Source organism: Melospiza melodia, chromosome 9 (genome assembly GCF_035770615.1).
Source record: "Melospiza melodia melodia isolate bMelMel2 chromosome 9, bMelMel2.pri, whole genome shotgun sequence".
NCBI lineage: Eukaryota > Metazoa > Chordata > Aves > Passeriformes > Passerellidae > Melospiza > Melospiza melodia.
Window position 1 is genome coordinate 7,952,311 of NC_086202.1, and position 23,039 is coordinate 7,975,349.

At 40.8% G+C, this 23,039-nt stretch overlaps 1 protein-coding gene across 12 annotated transcripts in view; it reads left to right on the top strand.

The window, feature by feature from the left end:
• The window catches only part of ABLIM1 (actin binding LIM protein 1), a 190,111-nt gene that overhangs the window by 33,943 nt on the left and 133,129 nt on the right, over positions 1-23,039 (top strand). For 10 of the 12 annotated variants that reach the window (XM_063163161.1, XM_063163151.1, XM_063163147.1 and 7 more), the window contains exon 1: positions 13,685-13,836. The exons of 1 other annotated variant lie outside the window; for it this stretch is intronic. In XM_063163161.1, coding sequence (XP_063019231.1) covers positions 13,797-13,836 — 40 coding nt within the window. In that variant the 5' untranslated portion in view covers positions 13,685-13,796. Of the gene's footprint in view, positions 1-13,684; positions 13,837-14,588; positions 14,698-23,039 lie in introns of those variants that run through there. One more of the 12 variants, XM_063163160.1, reaches the window with a different exon arrangement.

Genomic DNA, 23,039 nt, shown 5'->3' on the forward strand with positions numbered 1-23,039 from the left:
TAGTTTGACATGGTCTGATGGAGAGACATAGGAACAATTGATCCAAATTAAATAAAGAAGTGAATTCAGAGTTAAAGGGGCTCTGACTGATCCTAATTTATCCTTGTAATGAGCAAACTGAAATTGATAAAGGTCACTGTTACTTATGAATGAGAGTGTCCACAAAAGGCTTTGAAGTAGTTTCTGTAATCCATTTCAGATGTTAATTTGAATTAGTTTTCTGAAATGTCTGCAGGCAGAAGACCCATTATAGTCTGTGTGCAAAGACTACCAGCATTCAAAAATAATTCTGCCTGTCTACATCCTCAGTGCCACAGCAGGTAATTATTGTAGAGAGGATCCACTGCAGTACCCCAGTGGGCCATGTCCCCAGTGTCCAAGTTTCTCCTGTGTGGGAAACCATTGCCTCAAGCCTGCATCAGGGACTAAGCCCTCATTCTAAATCTGGTACATTTTGCCTACCTCCTACTCCCAGTGCAGTAATTTACATTTGCTTTACCCTGGCTCTGATGTTTGCCGCCTTCACCCACAGCTGAGAGAGCAAGTCTTTAAACACTTTCTCCAACACTTAAGCCAGAATTATTCTGTGGTTCAGCTGCTGGGTGAGACTAATGCCAGGTTCCCCAAGGAACAAATGCACCACCTGGCCAGGGAGCTCCAGCTGTCTGGCTCTGTGCCTCCTCTACTGCCAGATATTGCCTGTTAGTCCCAGCGTGTAATTTTTTGTTGTTGCTGTTGTTCTTATTAGTGACTCAGCCAAGATTGTTTTTAAAAAGCTCAGTCTCCCTTCTAAATTCAGGAAGGCTGTAAAAAAGGAGGAAAGGATGGGTGCATGGGAACTGCTCTGAGCTATTTGTTATGTTTGCTCTCTAAATTACAGCTTGAATATCTTATGTTGTGCCTGTGCCATGTGGAAAATTGAGAATATTCTGACAGGCTCCTTTCTCTGCTCGTTGAAGAAGAATGTTTGAACATCTCTTAAAATTCAGAGCCCTGTCATAGGGTATTTTTAAAGGTTTGTGCTGGTCATGGGCACTAATTCAGCATCACAGGAGATCTCTTTTGAGCTTGGAGCTGCCTGGAAAAGGCCTCTGCTTTTATGGAGTAGTTCTGAAGAATATGCAGAGGTGTTTTTTTTTTTTGTTTAATTTTCTGTCCTGTCTGTTGCTAAGTGCACTGACTTCCCAAGAGTCTGAGTCCCTTGCTATTGAATAATTTCCACAATAGCACTGCCATGGATCTGAGAGCTCTGCTGCGAGGAGATGGCACACCAGGGTCGCAACTAAAGGGCTGTCAGAGGCACCACCAAGCCCTCCAGGGCTCTGATACCTTATGCCTGGCTTGTGGAGCCATGGGCAGCCCAGGCTAAGGCTGTGTGGATGCTGTCCAGGAGCAGGAGCTGGGGCAGGCGGTGCTGGCCGGCCGTCAGCACTGTCCCTGTGCCAGCCCTGGCCCTGTCCCTGCCTCTCTTCCCAGAGCTCTCCTGGAGCATGGCTGGGCTTTGGAGGTGGCTCTCAGGCTGCTCGAGGACACACAGACCTCAGTGTTGGAAAGGCAGAGGCATTGTCCCCAGTTCTGGAATACATGCTTAGGGAACACGGTGCTGTGTCCAACCCCAGGGACAGAACCTGGAGGTCACTTGGGCAGGCAGCAATGCCAGTTTGTCTGTCAGTCTGTGTGTGTTTGTCTGTCAGTCTGTGTGTGTTTGTCTGCACAGACCTCGCTGTTCCACTGGGTAATGGCACTTACACAAGGAGTTTAAGTGAGAATTCAATTAAGGAAAGATTTGGAGCCATCCTCCCCTCAAGTAGATTTTTCTTTAAATAGAACTTCCTTCTTCTGAGCTGCAAATAGGAGTTTCACTGCAGGCAGCTCTGAAATATGCATTTCAGCTTCTGTATTATTTAGTTCAGGACAGTTAATTACCTCTCCAAGGCACTGGAGCTATTTAAAATATTTCCAAGGTATTCCCAACTTGTCTCCTGTCAGCTTGCCTTACGGTAGTTTTATTCATAATGTGTATTTAAATTTATGAGAAGATGCCTTCACATTTGGGTGTGTGTGTTTGTGTTGGAAAGGATCATGTGCTCTGCTGTGGCAGAATTGAGTGGGAGCAGTGCCTTCTAGAGAGTCAGGATTTATCATCTGCTTTAATTGCATTATATGCTAGAAGGTTTTTATATTTTAAGCAACCTCAATGGGACAGAAATACTTAGGCTATTTTTTCTCCCGATTTTGATGTATCATAACCCAAAAGTAACATCATTTGCACAGTAAAGCAGTGTTTTTAATTTCTGACACTGTAAAATGCATATTAGGCTGGAGGTACTGCAGATTATTTCCAGGATTAGATTTTTGATTTTCTTACATGGCTATAATTAAAGAACAATAAGAATGACTTCTGTGATGACCCAGCTCATTTGTTTAGTTTGGAAGGTGCTTGTACTCTCAAATTTTCTAAATGTGACTTTTTGGAAAATGGGAATTTCATTATAGAATTCCAGGAATTCCTGCTTTTCAAATTAATTTACAGTCACGGCAAAGATTATGTCTGTGTTTGCTGAGGCAGATGACTGGAAAAGGGGGGGTGGGCAGGGGGGATTTGGTATGGCCAGATTAGAGGGAGATTTTAAAAGACAGTTCCATAACATATTCTGATCCCTCTTGGAATAAGTTATGGGTGGCCCAGAGATGAGGAAAATAAAGTCTCATATCTTTGGTACAAAATCACCTCTCTTAAATGTGGGCTATATAGCATTTGAGGGTTTTGGTTCTTCAGGTTTTTTGGTTTTTTTTTTTTTTTTTTCATTGATGGATAACACCATAGTTCCTTATTATTTGAGATTGATGGAAAAATAATACTAATCATAAATTTAGTCCAGACACCACCAGGAAAATTTTCTTTCCAGGGTTTAAGTTTAAAAATAGCATTTGATCTGAAGCTGAAAATAATTCTGAGCTGGAAAAATTAGTGACACTGTAATAAAGTTATCTGGAAACTGAGCTTCCAAGAATATGTGATCTACGTAAAGGTGTCTGCATAAAAAGCTCAGTTGCTCAGAGTGGAACAAAGGATTTATGTTTCCATTGCAGGTGTCTTTAAGGAATGTGTTATTCAGCCTTTCCCACTGCTGATGGCAGACAGGTACACCAGGTGGAATTTGTTTTGGGCTGCCTGCATTGGCAGCACAGCTGACCTTGAGTGCAGCTTCTGATCCCTTTAGTGCACAAAAGCAGCCTGCTAAAAGGCCAGCTCTTTGTTGGGTGGGGTTTTTTTCACTTTCAGTTTGTCATGGAGTGGATATGGAACTCATGATAAAAATTCGTAGAATTGGTGTGTGGGTGTCACCAGTGTGCATAAACTGCTGACTAAATGCTCAGTTAAATGCCATCTTAATTTAATTTGCTTGTATTAATTTTTGTTCTTAAAACTGTTCCAAGTGTTCTCAGAGGCTGAAGGCTAGAATTGCTTTCTGATTCATCTGGGATGGATGGATGGCTGGCTGTAACAGCCCATCCTTTAAATAGAAGAAACAGACCACATCTTAGCTGCTTCTGTTCTTTGCAGGAGAGCAGATTAATTAATATCAGGAGAATGAGGTGTTAAAAGGCCTTGCTGGTATCCCTTCTGTGAATATAATAGGAAAAAGATGGACAGAAGGAACAAGTTATTGTAGTGCTACAGGGGAAAGGGAGGAATTCTCAGCACTGATTGTTTCTGTTTCTGTCTGGACTTTGGTGAGTATCAGGGGTGCAGTTTTGAGAAGTGCACTCACTGTTCTCCCAGACACTGCCCAAAGAAATCGATTCCACAGAGCATAATTGCAGTCAGACTGGGGATTGTGAGCCAGATGGGTGGACTGAAAACTTTGTGGAAAGCTGGCTAGCCCTTCAGGCTTGAAGTATCAGTGTCCCGCTAACAGCCAGTGCCAAGCAGTGCTTGATCAGGGCTTGATGCTGCAGCTGCTCTGTCCAACATCTCCATCAGTGACCTCAGTGGTGGGGCAGAATGTCCCCTCAGCAAGTTCACATGTGACATCAGGGTGGGAGAAACAGCCAGGGCACTGCAGGGAGGACGGGGCTGCCATTCAGAGGGACTTGAGCATTCTGGAAGAATGGGCCAGCAAGGATTGTGTGATGGCAAAGGCTGTGGCAGTCTTGCACATTGATGGGGTTGCCATTCTGGGAGCATCTGGCCAGGTGGCATCTCTGCAGAAAAAGACTGGCAGGTCCTGAGGGGCAGGAACGTGAGTCAGCACTGTGTCTTGGTGCCACTGAGAGCTTGCTGCAGAGCAGAGTAAGATTTACAAGATTTGGCAGAACATAGCTGGCAGATAGGGGAAGTGATTGCTCCTCTGTGTTCAGCACTGAGGGCTTCCTCTGGAATCGTTTCCAATTTTTTTCCATTTTACACTCACCCTCCTGTGCAAAAAAAAAAAAAAGCTGACAAATGAGCAACTGCAGCAGAGTGCTGATTAGAGATCTGGAGCTTGGGATCTACATGGAAAAGCTGAAGGCACTGGCTATGTGTGGGCCTAGGGAAGAGAATGCTAAGGGCAGGTACAATTGATGGTTTCAACTCCAATTTTCTGTATAAACCCCTTCCCACACTCTGCTTGGTGCACAGTGGAAGGGCAGAAAACGGCAGTCAAAAAGTGCATCAAGAGAAACTCCAACTAAATAGAAGAAAATCTTTTTTCACCATGCATGTGTCCAAACCCTTGATAAGATTACCCAGAAAAGTTGTGCAGTCTCTAATATTTTCAGACATTGATGGGAAAAGGCCCTGAGCAATTGATCAGGTTTTGGACCTAGCCCTGCTTTGGGCAGAAGCTTGAGCTAGAGACTTCCAGAAGTCCCTCCCTTCCAGCTGGATTAGCTCTGTGATTCTCTTTTAAGGCTCTGGAAATCTGGTGGCCATAGACTGCTGAATGTAGGGGCTCCTGCCCTTCAGCAATTCCACCTGCACACTGTGATCTGCACTCAGTAGGCACAGGCTGTGCTTTTTTTAGGCTGCAATCTTATCATCCTTACTCATATCTTAAGTGACAGTGCTTGTAAAAGCAAGCCCTGGCCATGAGGTAGGGTCTGACATCAGAGGAGCTCCAGCATTCACGTAAGCAGTGATCTCCTCCTCCATCCCCCAAGCACTGCTCTGGCTTGTCAGGGCTCTTCCTTTTAAACTTTGTCCTCCTTGTGGTGAGTGACCTGACGAAGGAGTGATGGTCCATGTGAATTTCAATATTTTTGGTCTCTTGTCCTATGTGTAAGTCCTTGGCAGATTTCTGCTTGCTGTAGCAGAAAATTTGGGCAGAATGGAATGAGGAGTTGCACTCAGAGGAGCTCTGTGCTCTGGGTGTGGTTTATAATGCATGGGGCACTGAGTAACAGGAACAGCAGTGAGCAATATGAGGAACAGCAATGTGGAGCTGCCACTTAGATATGGCAGGTCACAGCGGACATGGTTCTCATTTTCTGTCCTTTGGAACCCAGGTGATAAATAAATAAATAGAAGCACTGATTCTGTGAGGTGTCCCTTGTGTTTTAACTAGAGGCAACTGCCATTGTCCTACTTCTAAAGAAAACATGCGGGTATAAAAGCATGTGAATGTGAATTAAAAGAAGAATAATCATCCTTTCTTCTGCCTTAACAACCTCTATCAATTTTAATCCTGCTATCAATTTTAAACCTCCATATTTCTGCTTGTTTAATTTCCTTTACTGCTTATTTGTTAAATAACTGAGTGCAGTTGCTCCTGAGGTCTGTTACATTCACACTTTCCGTTTTCTCAGCTTACCTTAGCAAAATAAGAAAAACAACCAAAAAAACAAACAAACAACACCACCTCCCAACACTATTTACTCAAATTCAGTACTGGTTAACATCCTGATATGATATAGTGACTCTGTTAATGAGACATGTTTAATTTATGGTTGTAAAAATCTCCTTTGTTTAGGTTTCTGTATCACCTTGCTTTAATCCCAGTGATAAGAAATAAATTCCTTAGTCTAGAGTCCCATCTCATATGTAGAAATACCAGAGGTGATAAAAATTTAATGAAAGAATTTTTAATATAAGCCAACAGGCTGAGATAAAAATTGCCTTGCAGCAAAGAAGAAAAAAGAGTTATAAAGCATCATTTGAATTCTTCCAATATGCTTATCTATCAACAGTGCCTAATACTTAAAGCAAATGTAGGACTATAAAAACCTGTAACTGCTTGAGATATTTCCCTTCTAGCAGATTTTTGAGCCTCGGTCTTTAGGTATATTTGTGATTTATCTGGGCAATTCTAAGTTATTGAAAAGACAATTTCTTTTTTTGTTGGGCCACACTGTTCATTTGTTCTCATTTTTAATATTCCCATCAGATGCATCTGCACTTAAACCAAACAAAAACTGTCTTGAGGATTCTAGAAATTGGTTGAAATTCAGTTTTACCTAAAATGAGACCTTTGTGTGCTTGGGGACTAAAAAGAAGGGTTTTTGCTGTACAGTTGGAGTTTACTGGGGTGTGAATGACAGAGAAGAATGCTGGTGCCTTGTTTGATGACAGGATGGTGCTGGGTAGGTCTCTAAACAGGGATGTGTTGCTTCAGTTCAGTCAAAGAGAAATGTACCTGTTAGGACATGCATCAAAAGCTATATGATATTTTTGAAGGGAGAAAAAAGGGCCATTTTCAATAATGGATGAAGTTGTGACAAGAGAAGTTTATGAGCATCCCATAAATGAATTTAGTATAGGAGCTAAAGGAAAGTTAATCCCTATACCATGGAACTTGTAAATGTTACATAAATCAGAGAATGGAAAGGACATTTAAAATCATCATGTCCAACTGTTAACCCAGCAGTGGCACCACTAAACCATGTCCCCAAGTGCCACATCTGCAGATCTGTTAAACACCTCCAGGGTCGGTGACTCCACCCTTCCCTTGTGCTGGGCAGCCCTGTCAGTGGGGAACATTTCCTGACATCCAATTGAAACCTTCCCTGGCACAACTTGAGGCCATTTCCTGCTATCAGTTACCTGAGAGAAGATTTCCCATCTTGCTACAGAACTTCTCACAGACCTGATCAAGTTAAGCTGGAACTCCATCAGTTCTGCAGGAAGCTGTGGGGCGTTATAGCCTGTGACTGCATTTATTTTTATATATTTTAAAAATTTATTTATTTATTATTTTTATTTATTTATGTGACACATTGGGAAGTTGCATCCATTCCTTCCCTTTGGGTATATACTTCTCCTCTCAGTCCCACACCTCAATTTCTTACACAGAAGAACAGTGAGCTCTTCAGAGATGACATTAGCATTCTCCTTCCATTCTTGCAAAGGATGTAATGTCACAGAGACACTGTTAAATTACACCAGCTTCCATTTTACAGACTCCCACTGTGGCTGAGTGCTGAGGATGGACACAGGCTCAGGATCCCCTAACCCTGAATATTGTTCACATCCTGGTGTGTCACAGCCTGAGGAGCTCCTGAGCTGACAGCCCTGTGTGATGTGTTGTACCAAAAATCCTGACACACATAATGCTGCTTTTGTGAAGGCTGAGGAAGAACATTTGCAATATTGACTTTTGCCTGTTGCTGTTTATGCTGTGGGCTAGAAACGTCTGCATTTGCATGCAGGGTTTGCAGAGAAAATTGGGTTTACTTCCCTGTTTTTCTTCATCTCTTTGCAGAGCATAAACAGAACCCTGCCTCACTCTGAACAATATTCAGGGCATAAGAAAAGTTTTCACTGACATTAAAGAAGACAGTGGAGGCACTGTTTAAACCAGCTTCTTTATCAAAACAAAGCTGTTTTGCTCATAGAGGTGTACACTGAAAGTAGTCTTCAGCATTTCTGGTCTGGTTTAACTTGCTGTAGCAAACATTCACTCGTTCAAAATACCTGAGGGAGCATCACTAAGCTTTTTTCATGGGCAATGCTTACAGACCTGGGCTTTATTAATGTAATGAAGACCAATTACATTAATGTAATGAAGACCAATTTTTTTGTTGTCTGACAATCATTACAGCTATTACTCATTGTGAATTAATCCCTCAGCCAGGCCTTTCATTTAGGTCTTAGCTGACTTCTTGAAAGGTTGAGTCCTCCTTGGAAAAAAATTAAGCATGTAAACATTATTCTGCCACTGACAGAATCTGGATATTTTTCTTTTCCAGGAGAGTTGTTTGGCAGGTGGACCACAGTTGCAACTAACTTGTATCAAAATTAGGAGCATTGAGAAAAACTCTGCACTGAACTTCTTAAAAGCAACTAATGAAACAACAAATCATGATTTCAGTTCTGTAGTAAATAATTTAGTAGCTCCCTGAAGCTGAAGGAAAAGAGATGGCAGAAAATTAGTATTCAAATTGTCAGCTGATGTAAACTGATCTCTCTACTAACTTAATCTCTTTCAAAAGAAAGGAGGTTTTTTTTTTAGTATCAGGAAGAAAAACCAACTGTAACTAGCAGAGGATCTGGCCCAAAGTTATTTAATGTAAAGATCTGTTAAATGCCAGCCTCTGATGTATTAAAAGTACCTGTTTAGGCTTAGCATGCTTTCCTTCTGCAGGAAAAACCATTTGCTTAACCAACAAGATGCCAATAAAAAGCAGAATCACAGAAAAGTTAATTAATGAGATAATTCTAATACATCCTGTTTTGTTTCTTGGCAACAGAAAGCGTGTGACAGTCAATTGTCTGCCAAATATTTTATCTTCATGTTATCCATTTGTGATCCGTTGCCTGGCGCCTGAATTAAAGCCAAGTCAGGGGAAAGCAATCAGTATCAGCAAGTTTCCAAGCTACCTTGGATCCTGGAAAAGCAGAGCGAGGTTACATGTTTTTGTGGCTTTACAAAGACTTAGCTGCAAATTGTTAAGTAAATCTTGAAATTAAATGTAATGAGAGGCTGCCATTTTAATCTAGAAACTGTTAAAGGCTGGGCGCATCCCAACTGGAATATCTGTATTTCCAACAAGCATAGATTGAAATCCCAGTAGAACTGACTCAGTCTCCTTCCTTCCTGCGTGGATATGTTGGGGAGTGTGCAGTTTACCCCTTCTCTTTGCATTCTGATAATGATTGTGAGGACAAGGATGCCTGGGCTTTTTCATCAGGGCTGTCGCTGCCTCGATGTGTGACCTCGGAAAATAACTTGGCGTCTGCATGGGTGGAATTTTTAAAACGAGCTGCCTAAAATTAGGCATCTAAAAATAAACAGCTTGTATTCATGCAGATGTGAAGCCTTGTTTCAGATTATTTCGCTGGAAAAAATGAGCTCCTGTGTTTGTTTACCTGTAAAACTGAGTGGTGTTGAGAGACATGATAAAATATTGTAGAATCTTTGTGCACAAGAATTGTGTAGAGAATTTTTTTTCTTCTTTTTCCCGAGGATATAAGTATTTTGGCCTCAACCTAATCAAATCAGAACAAAAGCTCTTTTGGAAGCATTTTGTCCTGCAACACTGGAATACAGGATGGAGCTCACTACTTCAGAGTGTAGATTAATAAAAAGCAGGGATGTATTCCAAAAGGAATTAGAAAAAAAATGTGGAAAATAGGTGCATTAGTAGCTATTAAACTCTGATCTGGAGGCAGTCTAAAGCTAAATCAGCATTTTGCTGCAATGTGAGAGAGAATCTAGAAGGATCTCTGAGTATTTGCCCTGGTTCTAAAGCTTTTTCCCTTAAGCACTTCCTGTTGCAGGTTTTAGATCTTTGTTTATGCCTTAACTAATTAAAATACTGTACAAGTTAATTAATGTTTTTAAAACATTGAGACCATCAAATGAAATGGATATGCAAGAATTTCAAATGATGGCTGAAGGGGGAGGGAGGGTCTTTCCCTAACTACAGAGGTTCAGTGTTCTGCCCTTGGCCCAAATCTCTCTCATAATGAATTTATCTACAGGCTGCTGCACTGGATTCTGGAGATGTCTGCTGTGAGTAGCTCTGGGTTAATATAGGCTTCCTTTTAAAACCCTGTGACAGTTTACAAAATGCTCTGGGATACCCTAGGATGAAAGGTACATAAATGCATGTAAAATGCCATAATTAGGATGCAATTAGAAATGCACAAGAAAGGAGTGTTTGCTTGGCTACACTTTGTATGTCTGTAAAGTTTCGTTTTTCTGGAGCACAGGAGACATGGCATAATACTTGTTCTAAGCAGTTACACTTGAAAATAATTGCTGTGTGCCAGCTCTGAGGAATTTACTGTAAATTTGTTTCTGCTGCAAGGCAGAGACAGTGAAACTGATGCAATAATTTCAAAGAACGGGGCAAAAAATCTGGAGGAATCTTTAAATGAAAAGAATTGCCAGCAATCAGAAGTGTCAGCCTGTATTGTGAGGAAAATTGTTTGCTGAAATAGAGAGGAAGAGTCTGCTTGTAATTTTGCTCCTGTGATGTGTTGGTTGTGGCCCTGTCCCTTATGAGCCAGCTCTGGTGAAAAGGCTGTGGCACCCACAGGGACCGTGTAGGGGCATTTTCCATCATATGGGACTTGAAGAGAGAACACATAAGAAGATCAACTATGAGGGAAAAGGGTAAGTTCATTTCCTTTGGAAAGAGCTTATTGGTATCCTTTAAAGTCTGAAGGGTTTTTTTTCTTTCTGGTGTTTGTTTGTTTTTTTTTGTTTTTTTTTTTTTTTTTTTTTAGTAAATAATTTTCTTCAAGCAGGAGGTGTGATGGCTAGACCTTTGGGTTGGGATTCAGGACACCTTGATTCAATTTCTAAGCTGGGCACAGAGATTTGTTGTCCTGGAGAGATCACTCAGTTTGCCCAGTGTTTTCCTTGTCTGTGGAATGGAAAGAATATCTCAACAGGGATAAAATCTTCCAGGGAGCAGGCTGAGCTATGATGGTCCAGGGTCATCTAGGAAGAAATTCTTTTGAAATTTGAAGGAAAAACTGTGATGCCTTGCCTGTTTCCTACTGTGTGCTGTGAGAGTGTGCTGATTCATGGATCTGCGGTTTTCTGAAGTGGCTGATAAAATTCTTGATTAGTAGGTTTAGTCATGAACTACCTACTAGCAGGTTACCACCCTGCTAGTAGGTAGCTTATGAATGTGGGAGCTTCTGTTTGGGTTATGTGAAGACTGCAGGGAGAAAAAAGGGTGATTAAAAAAAGGAAAATTGTACAAATGAACTTTTAAATTCAAGAAATGTCAGTCAGATTGTTGGTTTGTGTGATGGAGTTGTGGAGAACACTGTTGTGTTTTTGTTTTTCAATGTAGTTCAGTGTATCCCTTGCAGCACAGGGATTGATTATTTCAGTCACTTTGTAGGAATTACAATAAGCCTGAGAACTGTGTAGGATGGAATAAGCTTAATCCAGTGAAATTTCTGGAGAACCAACAGCCAGAAAGTCTCAGCTGAGCTTTAATAGCCAACAAAAACATCTCTGCTGAGCATAATAGACTGCAGTATTTCCAAGTCTTGTCACTTGGCAAGATTTACGTGGCTTTTTTTTATGAGAACAACATACAGTGTTTATGGCATCATTGGCAGATTTCAAATACTCTGAAATTCCTGGAAACTGGACCTTCAGCTTTAGAAACAGAAGGTCCTGAGCTGGGACTCAGAACTTGAGCAAGGAGAAGTGATGGAGGTGTACAAAGCTGCAAGGTATGATTGGTTAACTGAACATAAATGAAAGTGAAAATGCAATCATGTGTATTACAGAGGTGATGTTTTGTACATAAACAGCCAAATAGATGACTTGTATTTATACCTGTCTTGAATATGATGTCTAATGTTGTAGGTACTAATAATAGCCAGCTAGTGAGAATGTGATGACTTGTACAAAATGGAGATTTGTATTGAACCATTCTCATCTTCCTTCTTCACCTCTTCACCTAAAAAAAAAATACATAAATGTATTAACAAAAGAAACCACACTGGTGAACTTGAGTAACTTGTCTCCTTATTTCTGAGCCCATGGAGCTCCTTTTCACCATTTTATCTGGGACAGAAACACAACATGCAGTTGTATCTAGGAGCAGAGTAAATAAAATAAATAAATTCTAGTGGTCAACACTCCTGGGAATATAGTACTTTAATTTTTTTTTCTGTAGAACAAGAATAATTGTATCTGCTTACCACGTCAGAGGATTAGTAATGGTAATTAAAGTGTGGAGTGCTTTGATTATTAAAAAGAAGAATGGGGATGGAAAGAAAGCAGTGTTTCTGATGAGCTATTCATTTTTAGTCAGGCATGTTAAAGTCCAAATGGAGTAAACACCCTGTCCTGCTCTCCACTTAATTTGGCAGCAAATAAAATTTATAAAACCACAGGAGAACAATGTCAGGCTGAGAATAAAGGTAGAGAGACCAGGTTCTGTGTCTGTGTTTACATTTGTCTGAGCATCTGAATGACTGTATTTTTAACAAGCTGGCTGAGATGACAATTCATTGTGGGAAAAATGAAGTCAGGAGTCCAGGAAATTCAGGATTTAGCGTTTGAAGGAGGGAATAAAAGTACTTGGCCAAAATTTGGTCATATTTAGCAGTTTCCAACCAAGACGCCAAAAGTTTTTATATGTTTCTGGCATCTTTTCATTCATGTTTAGAGGAGAGGTGGTAATTTTTTTGTCATCCGAAGTGAAATCTCGGTGATAAAATGGGATTCTTTTTTCAGCAGCATCTCTCAGTTCATAATAATATATACAGAGGAGAGTAAGTGTGTTCTAGAGAGGGCTTCAGGTTGCAAGTTGTCAGTTTCTGCACCTTGTGCTTGGCTGCTTTTCAGTCAAATTTCCTAGGATGAGGGTTAAACAACTTCTCTTTCAGTTTTCCCTCTCTCCTCCTTCCAGGGGAACAGAACTTGAAGGTTCTCACCATTAGTATGGGTACAGGGGAGAAAAAGAGGAGAATGTGCAGCTCAGGAGGTGAGAGCAGAAATTCAGCAAGAATCTGAAGCAGTTACAGGAGACAGCTTAAGGGTTCTGGGGATGATTTAATGGACATGGAAAGGAACTGGGAAAGCAGACAAATGGAAAGGAACTGGAAGTAATTCTGGGGATGGTACTGCCAAGAGGATGTTGCAAGGAGGTAGGGCAAACCCGATGGTGCTGAGGATGTTGGACGCAAATCAATCAGAACAAAAAGATTCATTAATTCAGCTGCTGCGGGAACAGTTTGTCTCTGGGTATGTGCAACTGCGTAGAAGGAAATGCCTGGAAGTCTGCACTTACAGTCAGCCTAATTGCCTCTGCTGGGAGGGGTCTTGTGGGAACAGAGGGAAGATGCCCGGGACTTCAGTATTCCCTGTTCTAAGTGTGTTGAAAATGGGTAAAAGTGTTTCTTTGACAGGCTCTTCCTCCTTTGTTTAGGTGCAGTATAGCCATAAAACAGCAGCAGTGGAGTGGAGATGAGATGAAGATTAAAACAGACAGAAAGCAGTCTCAGGACAAAATCACCTCTGGTTGCAGTCAACCTTTAAGGCTGCTGGTTAGCATGCTTCTGTATGAAAAAGAAAGTTATCAATAATATCAGCTGATCTGAGATGGTCAGAACATTAAGGCATGCCATTGTTTGAAAGACAGCACACCAAGATCTTGATTAGTAATGGAATAATATCTAGAGGAAAATACTCACTCTTCCTTTAAACTGGGAACACAGACACACCTATTCTGCTCGGGCCACTCCCTTTCATACTGTTCAACCCAGGAAATAGTAGGAGTGGAGCCATAGAGTGAGCCACCTCTGGAGGCTCTCACTTGTGCCTCCTGCTTGCCATCCATTCTCTGTGAGGCTGTAGCTTTTGGGGTGCAGGAACCACTGCCTGAGAGCACAAATGGAACTGGAAATACACCAGAGCTCTGCAAACGGCAAAGGTTTGTCCTGGGCTATTGCTCTGTGTAAATCTCTAATGATAAATGACAGGTTAAGCCATCCACAGGACATTGGTTCTTGGATTTACAGAGGGAAATCAGGCTGAGCAACTTCTGTTGGACTGAAGTTGGGATCTTTCTGATAAGAAAAGCAATTTCTTTATTTTGGTTTGTTTTTCTTTACTGATTTAAGAGTTAAACAACTCCCCAGCCTGGTGTGTTTTATGAACAGTGGACTTTGTTACTTGGCTGAACAGTGTGTGCATGTACCCATGTGCTGCTCCTCTGGAATGGATATCTGAGCACAGGGAGCAGAGCACAACTCACTGGAATTAAACAGGCTTTTTATCCAGCTCTGATTCCCTGTGTATTTTTGTAAGAGATAATTCACTGCTGCCTTTTGAAGTTTACCACTTTCTAGCTAAAGATGATGACAGCATGCTGGTGCTGTGGGGTGAGTTCTGCAAAAAGAGCTTTTAGAGTTCTGTGGTGGCAGGTGGCATAGGAGTTCAGAGTATTGCTAATTGATGCTTTGAAAGAAAAGCTGATAAGGTGTCAGTGTTAGGTGCTTTTGAGGTGCTTTTGAGGGCAGATTCCTTTGGTGTTTAACCTCAGGAAGCCTTGTGCAATCTGTGTGTTGCTGGCTGAGCACACCTGCAAGTTCTTGTCTGTGCTGCAGCCACCTGTCAGTGCTGCTGTGACTGCACAGCAGGCAGGAGGGTGGCTGTGAGTTCAGTGCCTCTTGCAGGTGTGTTCAGCTGCCTTTGCCTGGCCCAGGGGTGACTCTGCAGCACTGGGTGCCAGCCTGTAGCAACCTGCAGCGAGGTGAGACTCACCTGAAGCACATTCAGCACAGTTTTGGTGGTGAGTGTTACAGAGTGAATGCTCCCTGCATCCAAGAGGCATGCAAATCTTAGTTTGCTTAGTAAATATTCCTCTTTTTTTTATACCACGGTCTTAGATAAAGGAGGAGGAAGAGGCATAAGTATAAAAAGATACATTTTGCTTTCTTGGGAACTCAAGTGTGGGCAGCTGCTTTCTCTGCTATGCTTGGACAGATAAATAAACCCTTGGGGTGCCCATCTGATTTCAGGGGTTAGAGGTGGAAGAAATGAAGTCCTGTTTTCTTCTTTGCATTGTCTAATCCAGTATTTGTCTCTTAAAAACAGATATCATCTACCTCTGTGGGTCTTGAGATTAAAAAATGTGCAGGTAGACAAATTGAAGAATTGTGTACACCTCTATATGAAAAGTCCCTGTACCTTAAAAAATCCCAACCAAACAACAGAAAAATACAACTCAAATTTTCTACCAACTATAACAACAAAAAATTATTTTTTCATCCATTACTAGTTAGTCTTTGTAGGCCAAACACCTGACCTAAAGTTGATTTAGATATAGCAGTTTTATTTCTGTTCTTTCTCTAAATATGGGCTGAATTAGGTGTGCAAAATTCCTTTTTCCATCCTTATTCCTTTCCTAATTTGTTTTAAAACACTATTTTTATTTATTTTTAATACAAATTAATCTCCACAGTGTAGAATGCAATAGCATTTGGTTAAAATCAGCAGTTTCTGTATATTCATAGATGTGGCACTTGAGGCCATGGGTAGTGCTGGGTTAACAGTTGGACTCCATGATCCTGGAGGTCCTTTCCACCCTAAATGATTTTATGTTTCTCTGACTCTGTGATATTGCTGTGATGTGGGAAACACCACATCAAGATGTGAATTTAATCAAGTGAATATGTGATCCTCTGGTCCTGTGGGGATTCATTGTGGTGAGGTTAGGCTGAGTCTCTGCTTCTCTCTCCCTGACCAGATACTCTGAGAACTGGGAAAACCCTGCTTGAGCCTCTGCCTGCTTTGGTTGGTGCTGGTGATCTCCTGGCTGGGGATGGAAATCTCTCTGCTGGGTAGATCCTGGTAGATAAATTCATGATTGCCACACTGAGAAAGCACAGAGGACGCAATTGATCCCTCTCCCTGCTGCTCTGTAGGTGTTTGCACTTTCCCTTCCCTAGTGTTTGTAGGGGAGTCAAGCTGTCTTGAAATCTAATATATTGCTTGTCATTTCATTGAAGTTGGTAATGAAAACAGGTTGTTCAGTTTGACTTCTATTTTTAATCAGTTTCACAAGCTGGCTGTTCTCATTCTAGAGAAATGATCCCCTGATTCTCTTTGTCAGCTGTCCATTTAGGGGTGGAAGGCTTGACCTCATTCTGATGATAGCCCAGTAAGCAGCAGGAGAACTGAATTTTCTTTTTTTGTTCAGAATCAATTAATTGACTCCAGGAACAGTACTGTGAGGATCTGGATTTCAAAGAAAGCATAAAACTCAATAACAATCAGAAATCCACGACAAAAATGGTGCATTATCTTCTAATTCATTCACAGTTAAAGAGGAAATAACTGGGAGCTGCCAACTAGTTTCAGTCTGAAAATATGCCCAACATATGTTTATAACATAAGGTTTTCTACTGATAATTGCTGTTGTGATCAGCACCTGTTTTAACTGATTCATCTGAAAATTTTGCTTAGTTCTGCTTAAAGAAGTTCATCAATCAGTTTTTATTCACACAACCTGACGGGCAGGCTGGTTTTCCTACTTTCTTTAATTATTTTTGTTATTGCTTAGCTCTTCTTAATTGCAGAACTATTTCTCAATCAAACCAAGGCAAAACTCTGACTAAAAAAATTGAAGATGCCTAGAGCATGTTAATACCAGAAGGGATTTTGAAGCTGAACTGCGCAGAAAAAGGATTTTTTCTTTTGGTCATTGATTTGTGTCAGTGGTAAATCTGTGTATTAAACAAATACCACAGTGGTAACGTCAACACAAATAAAAGGAAACTTAAGTTTTGCTCTAGGCTGAGGGAGTGTTTACACTTAAAAAACCCAAACCAACCACTCTCCTAGTATGTACTATTAATAGTTGTTTACATTCTAGAGAAACTGAAGAATCAGTCATCTCATTCAGTTATATTCAGGCATGAAGTAACTGTTTAGATGCAATATGTAATGTATTTTTAATACCAGGAACTATAGAGACTCCCTAGTGTTGGCTAAGAATGCAGCAGAAATTCTCAAAGATGGCCAGGACCATCGTAACTTTATATTATGCTCCAGTTACAATTAATTTAAAATTAATTGAAACCCTGCACTTGTGTTCAAGGTTCAGCTGCGGGAAAAGTGATTTTACTTGGTAGCCCATGACACATAAGACCTTAAAAAAACCCCACCTTAATTTATGGCATTTGGTCTTGCAGTCGAAGGATAAGATCAAGAAATTCTTGCTGAAGAAATACTGCAGTAAATCATTGCTGCAAATGCACTATGCTAAATATCAGTCGAGCAGTCAAAATAGTGGTCTTAAATTCTTTGTGGGTGCTCCATTTGGCTCATTCACCATTCCAGTAATTCATGATATCACTGGAATGATTTTTCCCACTATTGTAAGACCTTATTTCCTACTTCCTCTTGCAGAACTGTGGCTTGCCAGATTGTGAGTGCCCTCCACTACCACTGCAAGATCAAGGCTCTTGATTTAGTGCTATCTTTGAATGACTCTCAAAGGATTTGATAGGCACAGCTTCACAGCACTGTACATGTCAGGGAAATATCCCAGGCTGTGGCTCCTGTGTTGAGTGGCACTGGAGAAGAACAAACCCAGCTGTACCTGTCATCAGATCAAAAGCATGTTTCTCCTTTTCAGGGTAGTCTCAGCTCTGGAAGTTTGCTGTGTTTCTCTGGCTGCTGCTTTTCCTAATGGTGCCAGATTACAGCTCTTGTTTGAGGAGAGTCCACTAAACTATCAGTAAAACATTGCTACACAAGCATTTGTGTATCTATGAAATACCCAAGGGGATTAAAACCTCTATTTATCAAATCCCAGCTGGCATATGCTGTATGTTATTTCCTGCCATTAATAAATGGAAACAAATTCCAAGTGTTTTTTTCTCTCCCATCAATGTATTTTCAGATGTGTCCTTGCCTCAGTTTTGCCTGGGCAGAATGTGATCCCTGTGAGAGAAGTGGGCTGCTCACAGAGTGATAATTTTGCTTAACTGACAGTTTCTTCATTTTCAGCACAGCTCTTGATCACTTGTGTGTGTGTGCAGCTGATTTAACCAGAAGATAGTGCTGACCACAAGAGGAAGGGTTCAACAGTGCAGTAGGATTTATTTAATTAGAAAACAAAGGTTAGCCAACACAGCATATTTAAAGCTGCTTTTATGAGGAATGTTGGCAGTGGATGAGCTGATCTGATGTCATTTCTGGCATCCTGCAGCAGTGCCATACTTTCCACTATATAGAAAGGTAACCTCCTATTCTTAGTGTGATGGACATTGACAAACAGTTTCTACTGGCTTCTGGTAGGGGCTTAAATTAGTCTTTATAGCACAAAGAAAGGCTCTTTTTTAGAGCTTCACTGATGCTACAAGAGGGCAGTGTGACTGCAGGAGTTCTCCTTTAGAGTTATGTCATGCTCTGAGAATGGCTTTGATGGTGGAGAATTTAGGAATTGGATGCAGCAGGAGAAATATTTAATTTTTCTGATCATGTGTGTTGGTGCTACATCTACAGCAGAAAATCCAATGTTAGGAGACAATGGGTAAAGTTAAACTAACATGTTCAGGAAGCCCTGCAGTGGTCTAGAGAAGACTTTCTGCTGGTGTAATTCTTTACTCAAATTCAGCATTTTAGTAAAGTTACCATGTATGTTTCTGTAATTATGTGACATGTCAGAAGAGACTATGACAGTAGTGATATCCAGTTTATTTCAGTACATAAAAAGAGGAGTGGTGCTTTCTTTGATGTCGTGCTTGTAACACATCACTCCTTACAAAGGTACAGGAAATAAACTGAGGAATGAAAGATCTCTGAGGTTTCAACTTTGATCTCTTTGCTTCCCAACATATTTCTGTCTCAGTTACTATGAAGTCTGTATTTTGAAGGGGATGTTACAAGGAGTTTCTTCTCTCAGCTAGATGAAAAATGTCAAAGTTCAAGAAAGGAAAAGTAAAGGAAAGAGTATGATTAAAGGAATCACATTAATCTTGAAAGTCTTTGCTCTGTTTAAATAAAAGACACCTAAACATTACTGAGGAGTAGGAAAAAAGCTTCCTACTGAAGACCTGAAGAACTGCCAGCTTCTGCCAGGATCCTCTTGGCCAATTGTTCCCTAGAGGGGCTTAGGCACCTCTTTGACTTCAAGCATAGAGCTCAGCCCCACAGAAGTCGTGGGATTATTTATAAACTTGGGGATTGTGTTGTTGAATCAATCATGCCGAGTCCTGGTGGTGCCGCAATTTTTGTATTTATATTTCATATTGCTTTCACTGTATCTCGCCTGTGAAATGGCATCAGTTGTCAGCAATTACACTTGGCTTTTTTTGTGTGTGTAAGTAAAAAGGATTGGCTTTGCTGTAAGAATCCATAGTGCACTGTTCTTGACATTGGAGATCAATAGATTAGGCTTGTGCTGCCAGGAAATAAAATGCTGAGCCATCTCATCTTCTAATAGTGCAATAGATAGATCCATTAATGCACACACTGTTATTTTATGTCTGAAAATAGATGTGAACAGAGATATTTTTTCCATGGCTAGTCTGAAATAAATATCGGAATGGATAAATTAAGGTAAATATCCTTTGGTTGAATCAGGCCTTTTGTCATAACCTAACTCTTCTACTGCCGGCAACCACAGTAACAGTGATTCTGCTTGTTTGGGGAGGAATAACTAAAAATGGAATTTTCACATGGAAAAAAATGTACAGAATTAACTCTTTGCCTTTCTTGATAATTTGGTTTTCTGTGGAAAATAAGCACTTTTATAGTTAAATAAGGAATACAGTCTATTGGAAAATCATTGAGAAATACAAATGAAGTTGGGAGGTAATGATGATCAAGGAGAAGCACTCAGCTGTGCTTTACATGACCTCCTTTTTAATGCTGACCAGTCACTCCCTAGTGTTATTATCTGTGGTACTTCTATAGTTTCCATTATCACAGGATCTGAAAACTTCAGTCTTTAATGTACCTATTGTTACAAATCCCTTGTGAGGGGAAAGTGATAGGGGGAAATACAATGAAAGAGATTAAGGGAATGGCTCAGGGATGAACAGCAAGTCTGTGGGACTGCAGAGACAGCATATTTCCCAAATCCTCTGTTAAGGCTTCCAGAGGTGGTAGACCAGCTAACATTATTAGGGATTTTTTTCCCTAATGTCATTTAAATATTAAATTTGCTGATTAATTTTTCTATGTAATGTTTTTCTTTGTACCATTTCAGCCCAGCTAATAATTTCATGTGAAGGTAGATATCTGGTGTCTTTTTCTTTGTCCAAGAAAAAGATCATTAGATGTAATCTCAAGCATATTGTTTGGATATTTTTGTTTGTTTAATCTTTCTGCTCACTGCTTTGCTGAAGGATAAACTTGGTGGTTGTTGGGGATTGGGGAAGTGAGTCAGATTCAGTTTCTGAGCAGAGAGCAAAGGGAAAAGCATTCCCAAGAGCTTGTTATGCTGCCTGTCCAGCGTTACAATGCTCTGCAAAGCTGGGCTTTTGTTACCAAAGGCTCATGTGCCATGGAAGTTATCATACATAGTTGATAACAGGAAGCAGAGCACAATGCTTTAATTCAGCTGAAAGATTTTGCAAATGTCATCAGTTGGGAAAGGAAGTTGTCACAGTGTGGTCTTAGTTAAGTCTGAGATAGAAATGCAGTTGTGTTTTCTCTTGCGTTTTTTCTCGGTTACAAATTGTAACAGGAGAATAAAGAGCAAAGTGATGTTTCATGTGTGTTTTGGAATGAATACCAAGAGACCAGTACATAAAATAACATTTGCTTTCTTATTTCCAAGTTAGTTTAACAGAATGCCTTGTGCATGCAGATCCTGCTGTCGATGTATAAAATAGGTCTCATTTTCAGTGTGCCACCTGCAGAGATCCCCAGGTGCTTTTTCAAAGAGGAGAAGTTTGACTCTGTACAGTGATACAAATATAGCTACACCCTATTCAGACCTGAACTTGATACTGTCCTTTCACTCAGACATTGACAGACTTCTTGGGCCAGACAGACTTTGTAGCAGATCTTGAATTTGCATGTGTGTGCTGCGGAAAGAGGCATTTGATGGAGTTTGGCTAATGATTACTCAAAGGTCAGTCATAAAAGCAGTGGGAAAAAAAAAGTCATGTGGCAGCTTGATAAGAAGCCTGTATGGGACACTCATGCTTAATTGTGCTGCTCAGCTGAGTTATAACACAGATCCTTTTACCTTTGATACCACTTTAACCTGAGCTAGCCCTTTTTAGCCCTTTTCAGTTAGTCACTTTTCTTTTTCTTTTTTTTTGCCAGTACAGAGAAGCCTTGTGGCTTTGTGGTCTTTCTGTTCCTCCTGCTTACCTTAGAGAACCTTGTGTGGGTTTAAACCAGTAAACTAACTTAGTAGAGATCTGTGTACTGTATAATTCCCACCTCTACAGGTTCTTCATAGCCTTTATCGCAATAAAACATACCAAATCCCCATAGCTGTTTTTTAAGTATACCTTATGCTTTTCTAGACAGTAAACTGTTGAAGTAATATTAAATATCAGTAAGTGGGAAGTGATATTAAATATTAGTAACTAGGCTGTTGTGAATAAAATTTGCATCTAGATCTCTCTTTGAAGTGTCTGCTCAGTAGTACCAGTGCTTTATGTGGCCATCAGCAGTACTTATATGAGCTCTGCGAAATGTTTTTTCATCAGTGGATATGGTTTCAGTGAGGAAGCAGGACAGAAAACAAGTGTGGTGTACCTGGAGCATATTTGCTTGTGAGGAGCATTTAGCATTTGTTCCTCATAGCCTTTATCACAATAAATGATACCATATCCCCATAGCTATTTTTAAAGTATATCTTATGCTTTTCTAGACAGTAAACTGTCGAAGTAATATTAAATATTAGTAACTAGGAAGCAATATTAAATGTTAGTAACTAGGCTTTTCAGTCTGTTGTGAATAAAATTTGCATCTAGATCTCTCTTTGAAGTGTCTGCTTAGTAGTACCAGTGCTTTATGTGGCCATCAGCAGTACTTATATGAGCTCTGCTAAAAGAGTGGATATGGTCTCAGTGAGGAAGCAGGACAGAAAACAAGCGTGGTGTACCTGGAGCATATTTGCTTGTGAGGAGCACTTGTTCTTCACTGCTCATCACCACCTGAGTCCAGAGGGTTCAGCCAGAGCCATTCTGCAGTGTTTGGCCAGGCAGATGTCATTGCCATTGGTGTGATTGGTAGTGGTTTTCCTCAGAGGAGCAGAACAGACACAGGTGTGTGTGGCCACTGCAGCTGCCTGGCAGCAGGACTGCTGAGTCAGCTCTTGTGCGTTTTCTTCTCAGCCAGGATAACAACAAGATTAGATGGGCCTCCGCTCCAGGGAGTGAGCTGAGAAAATACCGTGTTCCTGTTGCTCCTCAGTTCTTCTGAAATGCAGTGTGCTGGAAGTTTCCAGAGAACACAGTGGTGTTTGTAGCTGGGCTCTGCTGGGTTCTGAGTTCCCAGAAGCTGGGCAGCACTGAGAGGTGGGGCATGGCAGTATGTGCTGAGCTAGTGGTGTTCCAATAGCAGTGGACATGCCTGCTTGCAGGAGTATCATGGAATCACAGAATTCCATGGGTTGGGGTTGGGTTGGGGGGAACCATTAATGACCCTCCAGTAAAACCCTCCTGCAGTGAGCAGGGACATCTTGCACTAGATCAGGTTCTTGAATGTTTCCAGGGATGGGACATCCACCACCTCTGGGCAGCCTGTGTTTCACCACCCTCGTTGGGTGCACTTGACCCCACTGCCCATATGAAAACACTAATCAGTACAAAATAACACATTTTAGTAGTGGTGGTCATTCTGTTTCTGGGTTTAAGCTAGGGGAACATTTAAATGTCTCTCTGGCCTGAGCATAATCCCCACAAAATTTCTTCTTGTGCAGCATTTTGTTTCCATTTGAAAATAATTTCTGTAAACTATTGTAATAAAATAGCTGAGATGCTTTTTAAGGACTAAAACATGATTACTCCAAAAGCCACAAAATAGCTTTGCACTGCCATTTTTTAAAGCTCAGCAAATTTTATGTAGTACCTGAATTATTAATGGAGATAAATTGGAAGAGGAAGGTCTCTTATCAGCCTTAAACAAGCAGTAGTTGGTTGGCTTTGCAGAGAGAGG